Source organism: Lissotriton helveticus, chromosome 4_1, assembly GCF_964261635.1.
Source record: "Lissotriton helveticus chromosome 4_1, aLisHel1.1, whole genome shotgun sequence".
NCBI classification, from domain to species: Eukaryota; Metazoa; Chordata; class Amphibia; order Caudata; family Salamandridae; genus Lissotriton; species Lissotriton helveticus.
The window spans coordinates 286,996,589-287,015,160 of record NC_136063.1 but is presented as its reverse complement, the minus strand read 5'-3'; the positions used below and the strand labels follow the sequence as shown (position 1 = coordinate 287,015,160).

General features: G+C 44.5%; 1 protein-coding gene across 1 annotated transcript in view; it reads left to right on the top strand.

The window, feature by feature from the left end:
• NSMCE2 (NSE2 SUMO ligase component of SMC5/6 complex) overlaps nucleotides 1-18,572 on the top strand; it is a 696,967-nt gene that overhangs the window by 657,713 nt on the left and 20,682 nt on the right. Inside the window, exon 7 of the mRNA XM_078686783.1 lies at nucleotides 8,223-8,329. Coding sequence (XP_078542909.1) covers nucleotides 8,223-8,329 — 107 coding nt within the window. The remainder of the gene's footprint in view (nucleotides 1-8,222; nucleotides 8,330-18,572) is intronic.

Here is an 18,572-nt window from a genome sequence, read left to right as displayed (position 1 = left end):
ACAGACCCTTGTTTTGTGAGGGGGAGGAGTTTAATGCTTCAGAGGCGTGTAGAGCATGGCGGGACATCTAATATGCGAGTCATGAGGTAAGAGGACCTGCATTTTGTTACTGGGGTAGGAGCCGGATGGCATACATGTGACTCGTGGACGAGTAAGCATGACTTGAAAGGCAGTTTAGTTTGTGTAAAAGGTCTTGCAGTATCACTGTCTGCTGCACTGTATAACATACGTATTCGAACATTTCTGGTTTGTTAAATTGTATAATGTGAACATGTCCTTTATGTAGTCCTCTATATTAAATTATAATTTTAGAACTAGTATCAGAATACAAAGATAAAACCCTGACTTGTGCACCTTGAGTAATGGACTTGTAAACCGCATCTTTTCATGTCAGAGTACTGTGACGCGTAGCCTTTTATTTCTGGCGTTCTGTGGTGACGAACTCTCATAGTGTCCACTGTTATTAAAAGCTTATCTTGCGGGCGTCAATCTTCTAGGGATTGCTTGGTGGGGAAGGTGTAAATAAATTGTCGAGGAGGGAGGGGGAGAAGGGAGGGGGTAGTAGAAGGGAGGGGTTAGTAAGAGCAGGGGGTGGCGGAGAATAGAAGGAAAGAGAACAAGCTGTAGCCCAGTAACTGACGAGGAGGGAGGGGAAGAATGGAGGGGGTAGTGAGAGCAGGGGGTGGAGGAGCATAGAAGGAAAGAGAACAAGCTGTAGCCCGGTAACTGACGAGGAGGGAGGGGGGAGAAGGGAGGGTCTAGTGAGAGCAGAGAGCAGGGGTTGGAGGAGCATAGAAATAAAAGTGATTCGCGCGCTGTAAGGGTTGTAAGGCTTAATGAGCCATGACAAGAAAGCCAGATGGCGGCTCTGGGCGTGCTCACGCGAGTAACCGCAAGCTTGAGGCCAGCAAAAGCGTGTGGTCGAACTTTTAAAAGCCCAATTACTAAATGTCTTGCCAGAGCAGCGCATACACTGGCTCAGACGAGACCTAATAAAAACACCTTGAGTAACCCAGATATCCCACTATTAGTGGTTACTCAGATATGATTAAAAAATGAAAAGCTGGGTAAAATATAGGGAATAATGGTCATCTTACCCTACTCTCTGTCTGTCAGCATGTTTCAGCCTGTGAAAAAAAACCATTTAGGGTCCCGGACCATATCTGGTCCAAAAACGTGCCCCGAATTCTAGCTGCCACAGTTAAACCGCGGGCAAACAAACATATAACATAAATGCATGGAAAACAAGCTTACTAGCCTGGTTTATTGGAGTGATCTCTACTTTTGAAACCTGTACGTACATTTTGATTAATTCATTGTCTTTATCGCTGTATTAAACTCCATAGTAGTTGTGCAGAGCAGGCATGATTATAAACTGTGGCCAACTTGTTTTTCTGTGTGACACAGTTACTCAAGCATTCAATCTCTATATCAGTGCACATAGATGTAACTGCTGGGAGTTTCACGCCACCTGTATACCTACTTCAGGACTCACTCCTAATGAATCTATCATGGCTCTGTGTCGAAGGAGCTGCATGTGAAATAGCTGATCTGCGGTTGACCCGTAGTGATGTAATCATGTAGTCGCAAGACACAAGGGAGCATGGGGATTAAAGCCCTTGACGACGTACATGCTGATCATATTTTCCTTATTGATATAACTTTCTGTATCCTCTCTAGCTTACTATACCTCTTAAAGTTGATCAGCCTATTTTAAGTTTTAAACCACTCCTAGTGTGTGACTTTAGGGTAATCCCCCTCCCCCCTCGTCTTCCCATGTTGCCTACAGGAGTTACCGTGTATGGTAAGAGTGACTTTGTTTTTATGTACATCCCAAGTTGGTGTGCTTGTATGTACACAAAACGCTTGCCTGCCAGTACATATTCAGAATAATTGCCGAGCATGTCCGTGTGTTTAGTTTCCTACAGAGGTTACTGGTGGGTCCACTGATATACAGATTGATTGCTTGAGTTACTATGTCACAAAGAAAAACGACTTGGTCACTGTTTATAATCAAGCCTGCTCTGCACAACTACTCTGGGATTGAATACAGCCATAAAGACAATTAATTCACCAAAACGTACGTATGGTTTTTTCTTTCCTCAGGATTTGAAAGTGGAGATCACTCCAGTAAACCGGGCTGGTAAGCCTGTTTTGCATTTAATTGAGTTATACGTTTGTTTGTCCCCCATCTAACTGTGACATAGATAGGAGACGAAAATCCGGGGCACGTCTTTGCCCTGAGGAAAGCCCAGGACCCTAAATGGCCATTTTTCACGTGCTGAAACATGTCGACAATAGTTTAGGGTAAGAGTGCCATTATTTTCTATTTAATACCCAGCTTTTAATTTTTTAACCACAGCTGAGCAACCATTAATAAAGGGGATACCTGCCTGGTGGGGAACATGCAAAGTGTAGAAGGTGGACTGCCAAAAAGTCATGCACACTTGGAGGGTGCAATCCACTCCTCCCCCTGTGCCACCAGCCCCGCCCTGTCTTAACATAGCCCCAAACCTGCGAAAAATTAAGTCATAATAGAGATATTATCATCATTTTAGTTTTCCTGCTCTGAGAGGAATGGGGAGACGCTCCTCCGAGCCGACAGTGGGTGTAGAATACTGCGGGTGAGTCACTATATATGTATGTGCATATGGTACTTCCGGAGCTCAAAACAGCTAATCCTTTTGCGCACTCATAGTTTTCTAAATGCTTAGAACTTTTTTTTATTTCTTAATCGTGCATCAATATGTCCGCAGTCCTATTGTACAATAATAATCTTAATCAGACCCCAATAAAACTTATTGGTTTTGTTGTGCACAGATAGCTGTATCTGACCGGCGTTAAAAAAGCTATTTGATCTCTGTTTTAAAAGGCTAAACTGTTGGCTTTGCAAATGCTTATTACTAATCACAGGTGTGCACATGATTCGAGATGTATAGGTGTGCATAGTTGGCAAGCATTATATTACTTTTCGATTTAGAAAGCCCATTGCAAGATGGCCACTGAAGCATGCATCATGATACATGATCAAACATATTTTGTGACGCATGCATGCTAATGCTTTCGTACACGTTGAGATGTATGTCAGGCATTTTTTATTTACCGTTCCAACATGACAAATAACTCTGTTAGAACAATAAATTACCATGATAAAAAGAAGCATACTCAAAACCCAAATTGGAAGGCAGGCTGTTTGGCAATACTTTGCAGTTGTTGAGCTCTTAAGAGAATAAATAATAATAGAAAAAGCATAACAGGGGGAGTGGGATGGGGAGCAATGAGCATGGGGAAGGGGGGCCATCCAGGGGATGTCAAAAAGAAGTACACGCGAGGAGAGCAGCCCAGTAGCACCTGAGGGGGCTCTTCAATATAGATTTAGAGCATGAGAGTTTGGTGGCTTATTGCCAGTGGTAGTCGGTGGAGTGAGGGTTGAATACTAGTCTGGTGTGGGACTCCCATATTGGGTTAACGTATAAGCCATACTTCAGTCTGTGGCGTCGGCATCCCCCTTTATCCACTGCTGTCCCCTGAGTTATTTCTCACTCAACCCTCACATGTCCCTGGCACGGTAAAATACTAGCATCTTCTCTCTAGCACTACTTCCAGCCTTCTTCACTGGGCTACACTGCCTATTTCCCAAAATCTCTAGGCTTAAAGCAGGGCTCAACACCCTTTACTGCATGTGTGCAGTGAGCTCCAGACTTTCCAAGGCAATCTCCTTAATAAGTGCACCACAACCAGAAGTATGCTGGTGGCAAAAGCAGCAACACAAGGCGTGTGTCATCTTCTTTGCATGGCTAGAACTTCTGTATTGCAAATTAATCCTCAAGTCATAGAAAAGCACAAGGAAGCACAAAGAAAAATAAGTAAAACAAATCAAACCATGCTATGTGTAATGTATAAAAATGGGAGAATGTAATATAAATAAATAACTTCAACAGCTCTACTTGAATATATTGCTACTGTATGTGATATTTAAATCTGTAACCGCATGAAAGGTGGAATGAAACCATGGAAACTCAGAAAATTAACATTTTCATTAACCAAGCTGATACGATCCTTAACTCTGTCAACTTTATGTCCGTGTTGAGCAGTTTCTTATGCTATGGAGCCCGTAACTATTGACTGATTTGACAAAGTAGCCAAAAGCCAAAGAAGACATTGTCATGTAAGTTAAAAGAGCTCATTAAATGGCTTCTTACATATACGCTCCACATGGGTGATCAAAAAATCCGATCTACCGTTTCTTCCCGGCACCATCAATATTGAATACACCGTTCAACACAACCTTTCTTTATGTGAAAAAAAGACATTTATTTGAATGAAATTGCAAACATACACATTGGTGAAGAAGTACACTTACAAATGCAGTGGCAATTTTCTAATAATGAAAATACATTCCAAGACAGCCGCCTTTGTTGCAACTCACACCATGTCGTAATGCAGGAAAGCATTTTTAATTGATCATTCTAACTTGGAGGACAGCATGTTAGCATGAGAAATGTAACTATTTGAAAATAAAAAGCAATGAAAAAGGTCTCTGACTAGCCCGATTTCCCTTTCAGTCACCATTGTGCAAGGCACAATGGATGCATCCGTCTTCTAATCAATTCAAAAGGGGAAAACCGTGTCACAATATTTAGCATTGTTTTGTAAGAAAATACAGTATCCAACAAAGCTTTCTTCTAGTCAGTTTCCCCATTCACTGTCAACTGCACTGACTCCTTAAAAACCTATGTGAAACACTCCATCTGCCCATTCGCTTCTGGTGATAAACCAGTATCCTTTTGTGAACCACTCCCTATCTCTTCAAGTACCTAGAAAACTTGTCTCTAGTAAACTCAGGAATTAATGGATAACCTTGAAGAGGTGGCCTAGTGTAAGGGGGTGAGAGAGATGACTACATATTTAGAATTCAACATACATTAGCACATTAGAAATGCAATTTAGAACGTTTAAAAAACATAAATGAAATGCATGTTTAGAAGTGACTTACAAATTGTGTGATTACATTTAGTAAAACAAATAATTAAAACTGAAAAATATTGTACAGCAACACTGGTAGTGACGAAAAATATTATTAGGAATGCTTCATTTACAATTGCATGTTTTCAAAAAATGTGCACCAAGCAACTATACTTTAGCCTGTGCACCGACCAGGCCTGAGGCTTTCTTTTTGACTTTTTGCTCATAGTAAAGTACACTGTGCAACGGCTTAACATTGATGTCATCCTAGCAATGTGCTGACTTTAATATTATGTTCATTTAGTTCTCCTCACGCCATCTTAGATCATTTCCACTAAGAATAATAGACTTATTGAAATTGTAAGAACAAATGGTGATGTAGACTTTTAAATGTTGCTTTAATAGTAACCTGATATATGTTTTCACGTTTGCTGACTAGCTTTTGTTTCTGCATTGAAACTCATAATGTGTCTTTAGCTTAGGTAAGAGGGTTCTCATGGGAACCTTTCCTCACGTCAGAATACGAGAGAGCAGACTGTGGTAATCGGAAGAAGATCAATCAATCAATCATTACATTTGTAAAGAACGCTACATACCCGTGAGGGTCTCACGGCGCTGGGGGGGGGGGGGGGGGGAGGAGGAGCGGGGGAGCTACTGATTGAAAAGCCAGATCTTGAGAAGTCTTCTGAAGGCCAGCAGGTCCTGGGTCTGTCGTAGGCTGCTAGGGAGAGTGTTCCAGGTCTTGGCGGCGAGGTAGGAGAAGGATCTGCCGGCGGCGATGGTTTTCCGGAAACGTGGAACTGTGGCAAGGGCGAGGTTGGCAGAGCGGAGGCTGCGGGTGGGTGTGTAGAAGATGAGTCGGTCGTTGAGGTATGCTGGTCCAGCGTTGTGTAGGGCTTTGTGTGCGTGGATGAGGAGTTTGAAGGTGATCCTGTTGTTGACGGGGAGCCAATGCAGGCATCTCAGGTGGGGTGTGATGTGGCTGCGTCGGGGGACGTCGAGGATCAGTCGTGCTGAGGCGTTCTGGATGCGTTGCAACCGTCTCAGGAGCTTGGTGGTTGTTCCTGCATAGAGGGCGTTCCCGTAGTCCAGTCTGCTGGTGACGAGGGCCTTGGTGACGGTTTTTCTCGTGTTGGAGGGGATCCATTTGAAGATCCTGCGGAGCATTCGGAGGGTGTTAAAGCAGGAAGCGGAGACTGCGTTGACCTGCTTGGTCATGGAGAGAGCGGAGTCGAGGATGACCCCCAGGTTGCGTGCGTGGTCGGTGGATTCTGGGGCTGTTCCTAGCGATGTTGACCACCAGGAGTCGTCCCAGGCTGAGGGGGTGGGGCCGAGGATGCGGACCTCCGTCTTGTCTGAATTCAGCTTCAGCCTGCTGTCCTTCATCCATTCAGTGACGGCCTTCATTCCTCTGTGGAGATGCATCATATGACTGACAACACCACCTCACAAGCTATTCTGATTGGCTACTGAGTGAAGGCGTCATCAAGATATAATACATGTATTAAAAGGTTATAACAAAGAGTGTTCCTAGCTAGTTACTCAACATATCTCTACTTCCCTTTTTCCGGTCGTCTTGCTGCTGTATTTCTCCTCTGTCCAAGACTCCTCTCCTTTATGATATTTTGAGGTGATTCCTATATTAATTTTTGATTGATGCTACTGCACAGATTGCTATTCTAAAACAGTTGCTACTACAATTGGTGGGTACTCTGCTGAATTTTCCAAGAACTACTCTTTTTATGAGAAGTTCTATTTTCATTCATCGCTCTTTTTCAACAGAACTCTTTATGCTTTTTTTTCTAGAATTGGTCCCTTAGTTAGATTATGAGTTTCTTTATGGAAGACATATTTTAATTGCTGATTTCTAATCATTCTTTCATTATTTCTGAAAATTAATAAGCGCAATAAAGAGATGACATTCTGACCTTATTGATCATAAAATCCTGTAAAACTAATTTTAACTTCTTGTCATTGACTCAACGTAAATTATAAAAGACTATGATGTTTTAATGACTTTATTTCACAGAGTACTCTAATTCTGAGCACGATGTAAAAGGTCCATTGACCTCTCCGGAACCTGAGGGACTCCCTATGGTGCTATTTGTACATGGTGTATGTAAAGATCTGAACCATCAGGAGAGTTCTTTGGGCGCCAGCAGGGGCAAGGGATGTGGGCACTTAATTTTGTTTATAAATAGGCAGAACTTATTTTATTTTAAGAGGTGTCTCAGGGAAAGGGGCTACACATGTAGACTTCGTTTTAAAAACAGGGCCATCATTAGCCTACACGCCCAATTTTCCATCCAGCCCTCAGTGAAGGGCTTTTCATGGTACCCCTTTCCTTTCACTCCAGTCCTGAGGAAGACCCCGGCGTAAGGGACACAATAACCTACTACTTTCTAGGGGTCGAAACATCGACATCTGTAATACTATCTAGCCTGACAACAGCGATTAATCACTGTGTTACTGTTTCAAACCATGGCTATTTACTGTTTGGATACATTGTGAAGCATTTGGCTTAAATATGAGCCTTCTGTTTTTTAAGTAATTGACTTTGTGATTCGCACTCCATTTTCTATTCACCCTCTTATCCTCACTTCAATCCAGTACCCTCACCTTTCCCTCCTAGGGGCACTGCATTTTACATGTTTGGTATTGTTCAAACAAATGCTATGAGCCATTGTATGTTCAGGGTGAGTAAATAACACTGAGTACTAACTTTACCACGTTTTCTTCTCATTTAATTTTGTGTGATTATAGTATTTTGTGTGAGGATATACTGATTACTGGGACCACTGTTCTAAAGTACAGTCCTACACCCAGGTCCCAGTGACATAATTTGTGTTTACCCTTTTAGGTAACTGTATTGTGCTACAGTAGCTGGACAAATCTGGTACCGTCTTGGGTCTCTTCCTAAATAAACATGAGACTGTTGGCTGATAGGACTTAGTAGATCTCCCTGTTACAGACTTGCAATGGGAGCAGTGGTAGTTACGATACCTGAGCATTCAGATTGCACTCACCCCAAAAGATCAGTACACATATAACATGGGTAGAGTCCTTCAGGGCCTGAGGACGTCTATAACAATGTACATTTCTAAGAAGAGCTATTGAAATAAGTCATGTGTTCTGCATTTGAATATATATGTTTGACATGAATTGGCACCAGTGACTTTGTATTTCTCCAATATTGGCACAAGTAGTTCTGTATTTCCCCAATATTATATTTTAATGTTCTTATTTTTAAAATGCAGGAGGAAATGAAGAGGCCAATGCGAAATAAAGTCTGTGGCCATATTTATGAGGAAGACGCCATCGTTAAAATGATCCAGAACCGGCAGCAGAAAAATAAAAAAGCACGGTGAGTAAGAAGAAAGGACAGAATCATTGTTGAATGTGATAGAGCAGTCTCTGAATTTAGGGCCATATGTATCAAGCAAATTCGCATTCGCAAAGGCCGAAATTCGCAGAATTTCGGCCTTTGCGAATGCAAATTTGCTAAATGGAATGTATTAAGCAAAATGTGGTGCAAAATGAGGAATCGCAAATTTTGTGATTCCTTATTTTGCAATTGCATTTAAGGAATCGCAAATTTTGCGATTCCTTAAATGCAATGTATGTAGCCAAAATACCCTTAAGGAATCGCAAATTACCACCAACTTCTAGTTGGTGGTAAGTTGCGAATTCCTTGAAAAATGCACATTTTTGCATTTTTCAAAGTGCCATGTGAAGCACATACATGCCCTTAGGACGCACATACATGCCCTTTGGGCATGTATGTGCGCCACATGTGCACCCATGCATATTTCAGGGGTGCACCCCTGCACCCTTGAAATTATTGAATCACAAATTGAGAATAACTTCCCATTCATTCCTATGGGCCTCCTGGCCCATACAAATGAATGGGAAAGTATTCCTTAATTGCGATTCACAATTTGCTAATCGCAATTAAGGAATTTTAAGTAATCGGAAAAAAAATGCGATTTTGTACATACATACCCATTTGCGATTCTCAAATAGCGATTTCTTAAAAATCTCTATTTGAGAATCGCAAATGGGTATCTTGATACATATGGCCCTTCGTTTGGAAAAACATTTCTCCAGTGGCTATGATAGGCTCTTTAAATGCTGTACGACATGGACATGACTACAAATTATGTTGTAATTTCTGACATATAGTCACGTATAAACAAAATTAAAAAAAATAGTAAATCGTGTCAGACGAGCAGAAAGGATTGCCTTGGGCAGAGAACAGACTACAGCTGACTCTTCAATATAGAATTGTTAATGAACCCAGAATGATGTTAGCTCAGCCATCATGTTCTGCGCGACCATGGAGAAGGAAAGGGAAAAGGGCATGTTCACAAAGACGTTTTCGAGTATGTAGTACTTGGCAGTACTTTTTTTCAATCAATCAGGATTTATGTAGCCCAGCAAATCCCCATTGAGGGTCTCAAGGCGCTGGAGTTGCTAGCTGCTTCGCAGAGACAGCAGTGGAAAACAAGGAAAAAGACAGAGAAAGCACTCAGAAAAAAAAGGGAGAGGGAGCAGAAAGCAGTACAAAATTGAGGCGAAAGGACTGAGCAAGCAGTTAAAAACAAGGCTAAGAAGGAGAAGAGGGGGAAAGGAAGGAGAAATTAGAAAAAACGAGGCAAAAGCAGGAGCAAGCACTCTGAAAAACGGGTAAGAATCAGACATAGGAGAGCTGGGCCCACCTGTTCAATGGGGTCGTGCTTCAGCCTCCATTAAGTAAGGTAAGGTAAGGTTTATTATGCATAGTTAATTAAAACCAGTGCAAAGCATGCTACAAAAGGATCGTAAAATATCATACTATAAAACCGTTAAAAAATAAACATACGATTAAAAGGTACAGTGTGGCTGTCCATGCACCTTTTTACAAAGACGGAACAGTGGGTTCCCTTACTTCCTTCTGTCCGTCTGCTTGTTAGCCTGTATCTGTGTTGTTGGTCCCTGGTTTTGGCGGTCTTGGAATTCTTTGCTCGGCCATCGCGAGAAATTTGACATATCTGCAGTTCAATTTAGTGTTTGCAGGATTCAGCCAGGCGAGCACCGCTTGCCTTCTGGTACTGATCCCTTTTTGCTTAAACTGATCCTTAAGGAGCAGTTGACGGGCTTGTTGTAGTTCTTCACAAAGACAGGTGACATGGAGAATGTCACCCTTCTTTGAGTTGCAGAGCGGGCAGGCCTCGTTGCCCTCTGTCCTGAGCCATGGTGGGAGATACTCTGTACTTGGCAGAATCCCTAATCTGTATTTCAGGAACCTCATTTTTGTGGCTTTTGGGTAACCCTGACTAAAGTATGTTTGTGGTGTCAAAGATTTGTACGAGTTGAGGGTCATCCATGCATGAGATCTTTTGGAGAAAGCAGCCTTGTCCTCTAGTAAGGAAAGTAATTTGATATTTTTTTAAACTAGTTTTTTTTAAAGTATTATGCCCACGTTGCATGTCCCAAAGCGCAGAGAGTTTAGTCGCTCCCAGCGCTGCCTGCAAGTAAGTTCTTGCCTGAGATGCGTCCCTGTCTTGTATGTCCTGCCATAGGAAAGAGTTTAATGTGTCTGTAGTGGCGGTTCTGAGTTTGTGGCAGCAAATAATGTATGCTCCGTGCCTGGCTAGATCTTGTTTTTGCAGGCCGAAATCCAGTCTTATTTGAGCAGGCGAAGTGTGGTGCGGGAGCAAGAACATTGTTCTGTAAGCTTTAACCTGTATGTTGTCCAGGTTTTTAGAGTCTCTTGCCCGCAAGGCCTCGCTGCCATAGGTAATCGAGGGGAATAGCTTTGCCTGAATGACTTTCAGATAGGGGGTCAGGGTCTGTCCCATCAGTTGGGTTGCTAAATTTTTCAACATCACGGCAATCAGTGCTCCTCTCCTTCTTGTTTCCTGCTTCTGCTGCACAAATGAGCCTTCTCTATCAAAAATAACTCCCAAGTATTTATACTCGCAAGTTGGCCCAATTTTTAAACCGCCAAGAGACCAGGTCTTCTGTTGTTTTTTGTTGATGTTGATTGACATAGTACGAGTCTTGCTCAGGTTTATTTTTAAGGAGTTTTCCGTTGCATAATTGTGCATTTCCATCAGAAGCTGCTGCAGACCAATATAGGTGTGGCTGAGTAGTACAACGTCGTCAGCGAACAGAAGGTTGCTCAGTTTTCCCTCCCATCCTCGGGGAGTGAGAATTGCAGGTATCGAGTAGTCCATTAAGTAGGCACTGGGAGGCAGTGGGCGGGGCACTGGGAGGAGGTGGGCGGGGCTGGGCAGGAAAAGAGATGGGAGCCGCAAAGAGGAAATAAAACAAAGAGAAGCAGTGGAAAACGGAGGAAAAGCAGGAGAAAGCACTCAGAATAATGGAGAGGAAGCAGAGCGGTGCAGCAGCACGAGAGAGCTGGGCCTTGGGCTCTTGATTAGCTTTTTGTATTGGCCTTTTGCCTTAAAAAATCTAAAATGTATATAAAAAAGGAATATTCATATACAATAAGCTAGAATAGAAAGCTCTGTGCACTTTTACTAATAGAGATTTATAGGTTTCGTGGTTGAGTCATAATGCATGTAAGAGTACATACAAGAATAATCATGTAGTACAACTTCTGATTCTGGCGAATTGGTTTCCTTACTAAAGTATGTCTAGTGCACAAATCAACAGTCTGAAAATTCACACGCAACAATGGAAGAAGAGAGGATATAGTTGTGATATGAGCTTGTGGCTGAGCTCCCGTACTTACCTCACTAGATTCCAGAGGTAAAACTGAGTTGTTCACCATTAGTAGTTTGGCTAGAACAACAAGCCCTTTCCCAGAGAAACTGTATAACATGTTGTGTGAAACAAAGGGCGTAGACTGCAGTACAATTAGGAAGTAGGAGGGAAAGTTCAACACATTGAAAAAAGGATATGGGGTTGAACTCACCGGCTGTGCCATGAGGGTTTAAAATACCCAAATACATGGGGTTTCTGTAGTTTAGACATGTTGAAAGAACACCCTATATGATGGATTTTCTGCAGCCTATGGGTAGAAGAGAAAGACTCTTCCTAAGCCCTTTCGGACATGCAAAGCAAGTTGAAGAAACCCCCGAGATGGAACTTTGAAGGACAAGTACGCATCAAAAATGATGCAAAGGTTTGTTATCATGTTAATGGGTGCATGAGGAACCTGATTATATTTTTTCACCAAGAGTCAGACCAAAGTGATGGTGCACCACTAAAGGTGAGGACTTCTTTGTAATCAGTATTAGGTTTTAGAATATTATAATTCATTCATTTAGCTACGGAGGTGAGGCACTCATAAAGGCAGACTTACAGGTAGTGGTTGTCTTGGTAAAGGCAGAACATCCCTTGGGGTGTCGCCGATATAGAAAAGAAAGTTAAAACCAAAAGAATGTGTCAGTGTGCCTGGTAGAAAAACATAGACATTGAATTATCTGAGACTCTGGGAACATCACAGTTCAGAGTGCGAAAGTTTAATTGTTTAGTGATTGTCTTCAAAAAGAAGTCCGCTATGTCAAGGCACTGAACCTCCCTGTCCAAACTCATCTGCCAGTGTCTGCCAAACGTCACTGGCAGATGAGATGAGGGACGGTGTGTTAGGCGATAATGTTTATCAAAGCTGAGCCACCACCCCGGGGTTTCAGAGGCATTTGTAAGTCATCCATGGTGGCAATGACAACTGATTCAGATGAATGCAAAGAATTAGATTTAAGAAATTGAAAATATTGAACAGTTCTGCATTAATGGCACTCTTCAGAATGTTAGGTGCTGGGGCTGTTAAGAACTAGGGCAAGAGTGTGGATAAACAGACAAGTCCACATTTTTGGCACCATAGTGCAGCTATACAAGAATTCCCTCAATCGGTAAGAATTGGGGTAATACGTGTGGCGACCGCACACATTTTTGTAGGAGGTTTCGGGTGGGATCTACATTTGACATTGGCAGTCTTAAGTGAGCTTAAAGATATTTCGCAGTAGTATTGAGCCTAAGGATGCAGTACCAGAACAATTCAAATCTTCATCTTGTTGTCAATATGTCTGACAAGAAGGTGACATTTTCTCAGTTTTGTCAGAGGAGAAACGTATTAGATCATTGCATAGATACTGTGTGGAAATATTGAGCGAATTGACCACAGAGTTAGCTTAGTCTTTGATGATGTGAAATAGTCCAGTTGAAGGGTTTTTGTCATCAGTGATTCATGTGTAACACAATATCTGCTCCAGCTATCTGAATTACAGATTTGTGCATTTGAGAGTTGCATTTCAGAAAGCTTTCGACATGAGGCACTAGATTTTAATTCAGAATTGCTCAAAAGCAGAGCTGGGTTTCTACAGAGAGTTTCAGTTAAAGGAACGCTTGCAAATATTGGACCAACGGCATTTATTAGGAAGGGTCTGCATTCAGGGTCGTGATTTTCTTGTTAGGAGAGTCACGAAGTGCTACTAGGACAGGTGGGCTTTTTTTATGGAGGACTAGTATGCCATTGATAGGCGGTCCTCATCCAAACCATAAAAAGTTAAGACCCTCAACATATCTACCTTGACCTTTGTAGTTCATGCCTGATGGAACAGAAACCTCCCAAAACCAACTGCGGTTTAAAATTCAACCTGGCTGATAACTCCCATGCGCACAAAGAAGCCCCCGACTTGTCCTCAAACATAATCCACTACTAACCAGTTCAACTAAGTTCACTTCAAAAGTCGTGCATATCTTTGTGCTGGCTCTTTCAAAGAACATAGTAGACTTCGAGTATTACATGTTCTTTTTGAAGATCGGAGCAGACAGATGGTTTAAGCTGGGTTGTAGAGCAATGTGAAGACATGTTTGATCGTCCAATTACATGTCTGACTACCTCACTAATTCACCTAAATTGACATGGATGCATATGTTCACATATTCCAAGAGTACCTAAAGTAAAACACAAAGGCAAAAAAACAAGAAATGAAAAATCAAAAAACATAGAGAAAAGCCCTAGGCAAATGGACAGCTTGTATATTTCTCTACTTTTGATACTAGAATAGCTCCAAGAACCACAAGATGCCAATGAAAGTAATTGATCACAGTGGACCAGGACCTAGTATTAGTTTGAGGATGAGCATGTGTCAAATACACCAACCAGGTTAGTCCTGGTCAAACATTTTACCCTCCGTATAAGTCCTTTAAGTCCTATCCACCACAGGAGTACACTTTTAAAGACCCCCATGACCTCAGTGAGGCACTTGGAGACTCGTAAGATGTCAGGCACAGGCCATCTGTAGGGTCAAGTCCAGGTCCAGTTGTCACTAGTCAGCTGGGCAGTTGCAGAGAATTTGTCTTGTAGCTTGTTATATCCCTTAAGTTGTAATAGAAGGTCATCCATATGACCCTTGGAGTCCACTTCTTTGTCTTGGGTACAATGGGAGCAGGTCCAGTCATTAGGGCTGATACCTGGTGACAGACAGCAGGTCCTGTCCGCTTCTGTTTTTCCACAGGTCCAGAAAGTGTTCTGAAGTGTATGGCACATTTATGCCTGGCACTAGCTAGTGGGTGGGAATAACTCCTGGGTATCCATAACCAAAGGGATAACGTTTCCGAAGCCAGCTCTACCCACTTTGGGCATTTTCAAGAATGTAGAAGTCTTTGGCCACACTAAACTTTAGTTCTGAGGGCTGTGGGGAGGAATTGATTGTACCATGGTAATTCTATTGACCTGTCACATCTAACACTACATTCCAGTTTCAAACATCCACTGTACCCACAATAAACCTGAGACAGAATTCTGGTGCGACAAAGCAGGGTTTATCAGCAACCAAGAGTTGTCTTGCCATCCTGTTATCTGTCTTTCAAGTATGTCCCCAATGCTGTATGTACATTCCAGCAGACTTATCAAAGAGGATTTGATACTCCAGTAGGTTTTGACACTGTAATGTTAAATTCTGTTAGGTTCAGAAGAGTCATCTCTGGCCATTCAAGTTTACCTGTCAATCACAGTGACCTATTGTGTTACTCCTGGGGAAGTATTTCAAACTTTTTAACACCTATCTATTCAAATGCCAATCCATAGTCTGGAGAAGTTGGAGAGCAAATGCAAATTAGCCTCTAGGAGCTTCAGGCATGAAAAAGGTAACTTTCTAAAAGTTACTTTTCCAGAATATTTATTACAAAATCTGACCACCATTCACTTTGATTTTAATAAATATTTTTAAAAACTGTTTAATTATTTTCTAGCTAGTCTCATTAACAAGATGCAAAATTAGGCTTTTAATCTGTGCTCTGGTTTCCTACATTGGAACGATATGCCTGCCCCAGTGAAAAATGGCTCACTGTAAGGACATCTTAACATACCATTTCTCAGTGTCCTACTTTTAAATACCATGAACCCTGCCTTGTGGGCTGTAAGGACACTAAGGGGTGACTTATTAATATTTAAAAAGGATGTTTTCACTCATCAAAAGTGTTTATTTTGATAGATCAAATTGCAATTGTCATGCTACTACAGTCACTCTACAAGGATAGGCCGCAAGTCATGTTTTCCCTGCAACTGTAGTGGATGACACAATAGCTGCTGCTGTCCTCTAGTGGCATTTAACTTCCAGGTCCTGGTTACACTTTGTACCATATACTAGAGAATTATAGGTAAGTTAAATATACCAATTAGGTGTATGCCAATTCTGCCATGTTCGATGGGTGAGCACAAGAACTTAACTGCTGGATTTGAAAGAAACACGTAGTGATAAATTCCTTACTTTAGAATTACCCCCAGGTGTCAGACTGGATCCGAAAAGTTATCATCAGCAGTACCCCTGAGCGTCTGAACATGGCGTTGTTAGGCTCCGTGTCCATCGTTGGCGTCGTGGTCGCCGAGATGACGTCGCCACAGCTACTTAGACGCCGCCCTCGTGCACTGATGTCAATTCTTTCTTTTTCCGCGCCAGCAAGCGCAGATCCGGGAAGAGCAAGTCCCCCCAGTCACTTTTTGACTGAGTTTTTTTGAGGCTTTTTGTCTCAATTCTTTTGAGTCGATCGACTCCTGGTGTCGTAGGGATGTCCGGCTTCAAGAACTGCGGGGACTGTCACTGGAGGATGTTGGTGACGGACGTGCACCACGTGTGTCTCTACTGCCTGGGGCGCGAGCACGACTCCAAGTCGTTCCCTGACTCCCGGCCATGGCGCTGAAGACTTTGCGGGAGCGGTCCCGAAAGTTGCTGAAAGTCTGGCAGTCGGCTCCACGCCGCTCAAGGTCCCGGTCCGGTGGAAGGTCGAGGGACCGGTCGCAGAGCTGTCACCATCGTTCGTCTGGATCTAAGTCTTCGCACTCAGGGTCATGTAAGTGGAAGCATTCCAAGAAGTCATCGAAGAAGCTTCGACGCTCTTTGACTTCACCCCACCCGTCGTGTGACGCAGCTGAGGGGCCACCCCCGCGGCTCTGGCAGAGCCTACGACGTCGCCACCGGGCTAGCCGCCCTTTCCGGGTCCGTCGGCGACACTTGCTCAGGTGCAAGATTTTCTTGCTTTCGTGGCCTGACTCTTTGGGCCGTCTGGCCCCGCCGGTGCGCCTGCGGGCCCCACGGGCCTGCCTGGGAGTCCTGCCCTTCCATCGTCGGTGGCTTCGAGCCCGCTGCCGGCTTCGGCGCCTCAGAGCCCCTTGTGGTCTGGGCTCGGATCCCGTGCGACGGTGTTTGACCTCATAACACCTCCACCGGTGTCGACCCCCCTTCCGGCATCACCTCCGACATCGTCCGGTGCTACCGCCGACGTAGGCCCCGGTTTCAGCCCCAAACTGGACACGGCGCCGGATCTGTTCCGACGCCAATGGGGTTATTTTACCCCCATGTCCGTCCTCCTTATTTTCAGCCTGTTTCGCAGACTTCGGAGGAATGGGAGGACTGGGATGGGTCTGAGGACCCTCTTACACAACAGGGTGACTATGATCCGGACTGGGCAGAGGACTTGGGGGATGACACCTCACCTGACCTTGGCATGCTGTCTCCTCCTACTGTGGCTATGAAGGAAGGAGTAAGTTACGCAGTGGTGTTGCGTAGGGAGGCTGAGGCCCTCCACCTCGAACCCCCTACAGTGGGCGTCAGGACTAACCTCCTGACTGAAGTGCTTCAGCTGGCGGCAACCGCTTTGGAGCCCTTGCTGCCTTTTAATGACGCACTTTCGGACGTTCTTTTGGGCACTTGGTCCAGGCCAACACAGGAGCTCCTGTGGACAGGAACGTGGCCTGATGCCATCCCCCGGCTCCGGCCGACCCCCTCTTTCTCTCCCAACACTCCACTCCTGAGCGCTTGGTTGTCCAAGCCTCTGCTTCACAGAGCGCGTTCCCTTCCACACCTCCAGATAGGGAATCCAAGACGCTGGAGCAGCTTAGCAAGAAGCTATTTTCACCTGCCAGCTTAGGGCTGCGGTTGGTGAACACTGCATGCCTCTTGGGCCGTTATTCCCACTCTGTGTGGGACACGGTTGCGCAGGTGCTGCCTAACTGTCCGGAGGAGGCCCGGACAATACTCTCCCAAGCTATAGCAGTTGGGAGAGACGCACCTAAGTGCACCATTTGTTGTGGGCTTGATACCGCCGACTCGCTGGGCAGGGCGATTTCTAGACGGTGGCGCTTCCACGCCACGCCTGGCTGAGGACAACTGGCTTCTCAGGGGATGTCCAGAACACTCTGATGGACATGCCCTTTGATGGCATTCGTACTTTTTGGCAACAAAGCAGATCGTGCGCTGGAGCGCTTTAAGGACTCGCGGGCTACAGCCAAATCCTTGGGCCTATCGGCGACTCGCCCTCCACCGCCTTCTGCTTTTCGCTCCTTTCGTGGCCAAGGAAGGGCGCCCAACACGTTAATTTCAGAGCACAAAGGCCTGCGCAACAACAACCTCAGCGCGGATGTGGGAACCATCGGGGCGGTTCTGGGGGCCAGCGGGCGGGTCAGTCCACCTCCACCCCTGCAGCATCCACTTCAAAGCCTTCCTAGTCTGAACTTTCAGGCCCATCAAACGCCAGTGTCCGGCAGGATTTGCCATCATCTCCCCGACTGTCGCAACATCACCTTGGACAGGTGGATGCTGCAAATAGTCTGAAGAGGCTACTCCCTCGCCTTCGAGACTACCACTCCAACCATGCCACCTCAATACCACAGCATGTCGGGGGACCATCTTGCTCTTCTTCAGCAGGCAGTCATGGCCTTCTTGGCCAAGGGGGCCATCGAACACGTTCCTGGGCCAGAAGTAGGTCGTGGTTGTTATTCTAGCTACTTCTGGTCCCCAAGAAGGACAAGGGCCTGCGTCCTATCTTGGACCTCATGAACATCAACCGCTACCTCTGGAAGCAGAAGTTCAAGATGTTGACGCTGGCTCAGGTCTTGTCTGCCCTCGACCCTGGAGACTAGATGGTAGCGTGGGACTTGCAGGATGCATATATCAATATCCCCATCCTGCCAGCCCACTGGCGTTACCTACGGTTTACGGTAGGCCACGAGCACTTTCAGTTTACCGTGCTCCCCTTCGGCCTTACCAGCGCCCCTCGGGTGTTCACGAAAGTGATGGTGGTGGGCAGCTCATCTGCGCAGATCAGGGGTTCCAGTCTTTCCCTATCTCGACAACTGGTTGTTGAAGGCGGGCACG